The following is an 890-nucleotide window of genomic DNA, read 5'->3' on the forward strand; positions in this document are numbered from 1 at the left end:
GCTGCTGGAAGTACTAACTCTAAGCTAACTCTTCTTTTAGGATTTATGCTTTACCTATTATTAATCTTTGGTCGGGCAAAACCCACACCAAAAATAGTGCCGACATCATCTTTTCTAAGATTGCAATGTCTTCCAAATGGTGTAATTTATTCTTTGGCGCAGGAAAGGATTGGTTGGCGCTACTTGAAGCATATCTTTTTTGGGTCAATTGTATTTTGGAATTGATGTGCCATTTTTTTTGGCTTACTTTTTGCGTTACATTGTACTGTGGATTTTGGAACCCGTAGGTTTTATAATGTTTTTTTTTTTTTGGTTTGGGATCCACTATCCCTCTCATATTTTGTATCCTTTTTTGAGTATTAATGCTTAAGGAGCCATGAGTTACTCTTTTTTTATATATATATATATATATATATATATATATATATATACATACATACATATAGACAACTACCGAAGCTAGAGCATATTATTATAATAAAATGCAATCAAAAGCAAACATAACTAAATCGTAATTCAATGCTAATGCCTAGTTCCTTTTATTTTTGCTCTCCAAGGCCCAAAATGTTCTTAACAGCTTCTGTAGTTCCCTGAGCAGCACTCTTAATTTTATCTCCAGCATGCTGCAGATAGCTACCAACATTATCCTTCCCTTCTACTACATGATCCTTTGCTGCCTGAGCAGTCTTGGCAGTCTTGTCCTTGGCTTCTGCGGCCGTATCATAAGCCTTTCCCAGCAAATTATTTGTTTTATCATGAGTTTGTACTTTAGCTTCGTCAGCATGATAGGCAGGCTTGTCCTGAGTCGACATTGTTACTGTTTCCTTTAGATTCTTGTTTTACACACAATAGTATATATATATATGTATATATATATATATATATGTATA

General features: G+C 34.3%; 1 protein-coding gene across 1 annotated transcript; it reads right to left on the minus strand.

Moving 5' to 3' along the window:
- Positions 1-539: 539 nt before the first annotated feature.
- LOC110019908 (ABA-inducible protein PHV A1-like) lies at positions 540-812 on the minus strand. Its single transcript, XM_020717775.1, has one exon. The coding sequence runs from the start codon at positions 810-812 to the stop codon at positions 540-542; it is 273 nt and encodes a 90-aa protein (XP_020573434.1).
- Between the last annotated feature and the right edge of the window lie 78 nt (positions 813-890).

Source organism: Phalaenopsis equestris, unplaced genomic scaffold, assembly GCF_001263595.1.
Source record: "Phalaenopsis equestris unplaced genomic scaffold, ASM126359v1 Scaffold000087, whole genome shotgun sequence".
Classification (NCBI taxonomy): Eukaryota; Viridiplantae; Streptophyta; class Magnoliopsida; order Asparagales; family Orchidaceae; genus Phalaenopsis; species Phalaenopsis equestris.

Bases quoted from the DNA above. Each gene is read 5' to 3' on its own strand.
- LOC110019908 (XM_020717775.1), bottom strand. From the start codon at position 812: ATGTCGACTCAGGACAAGCCTGCCTATCATGCTGACGAAGCTAAAGTA.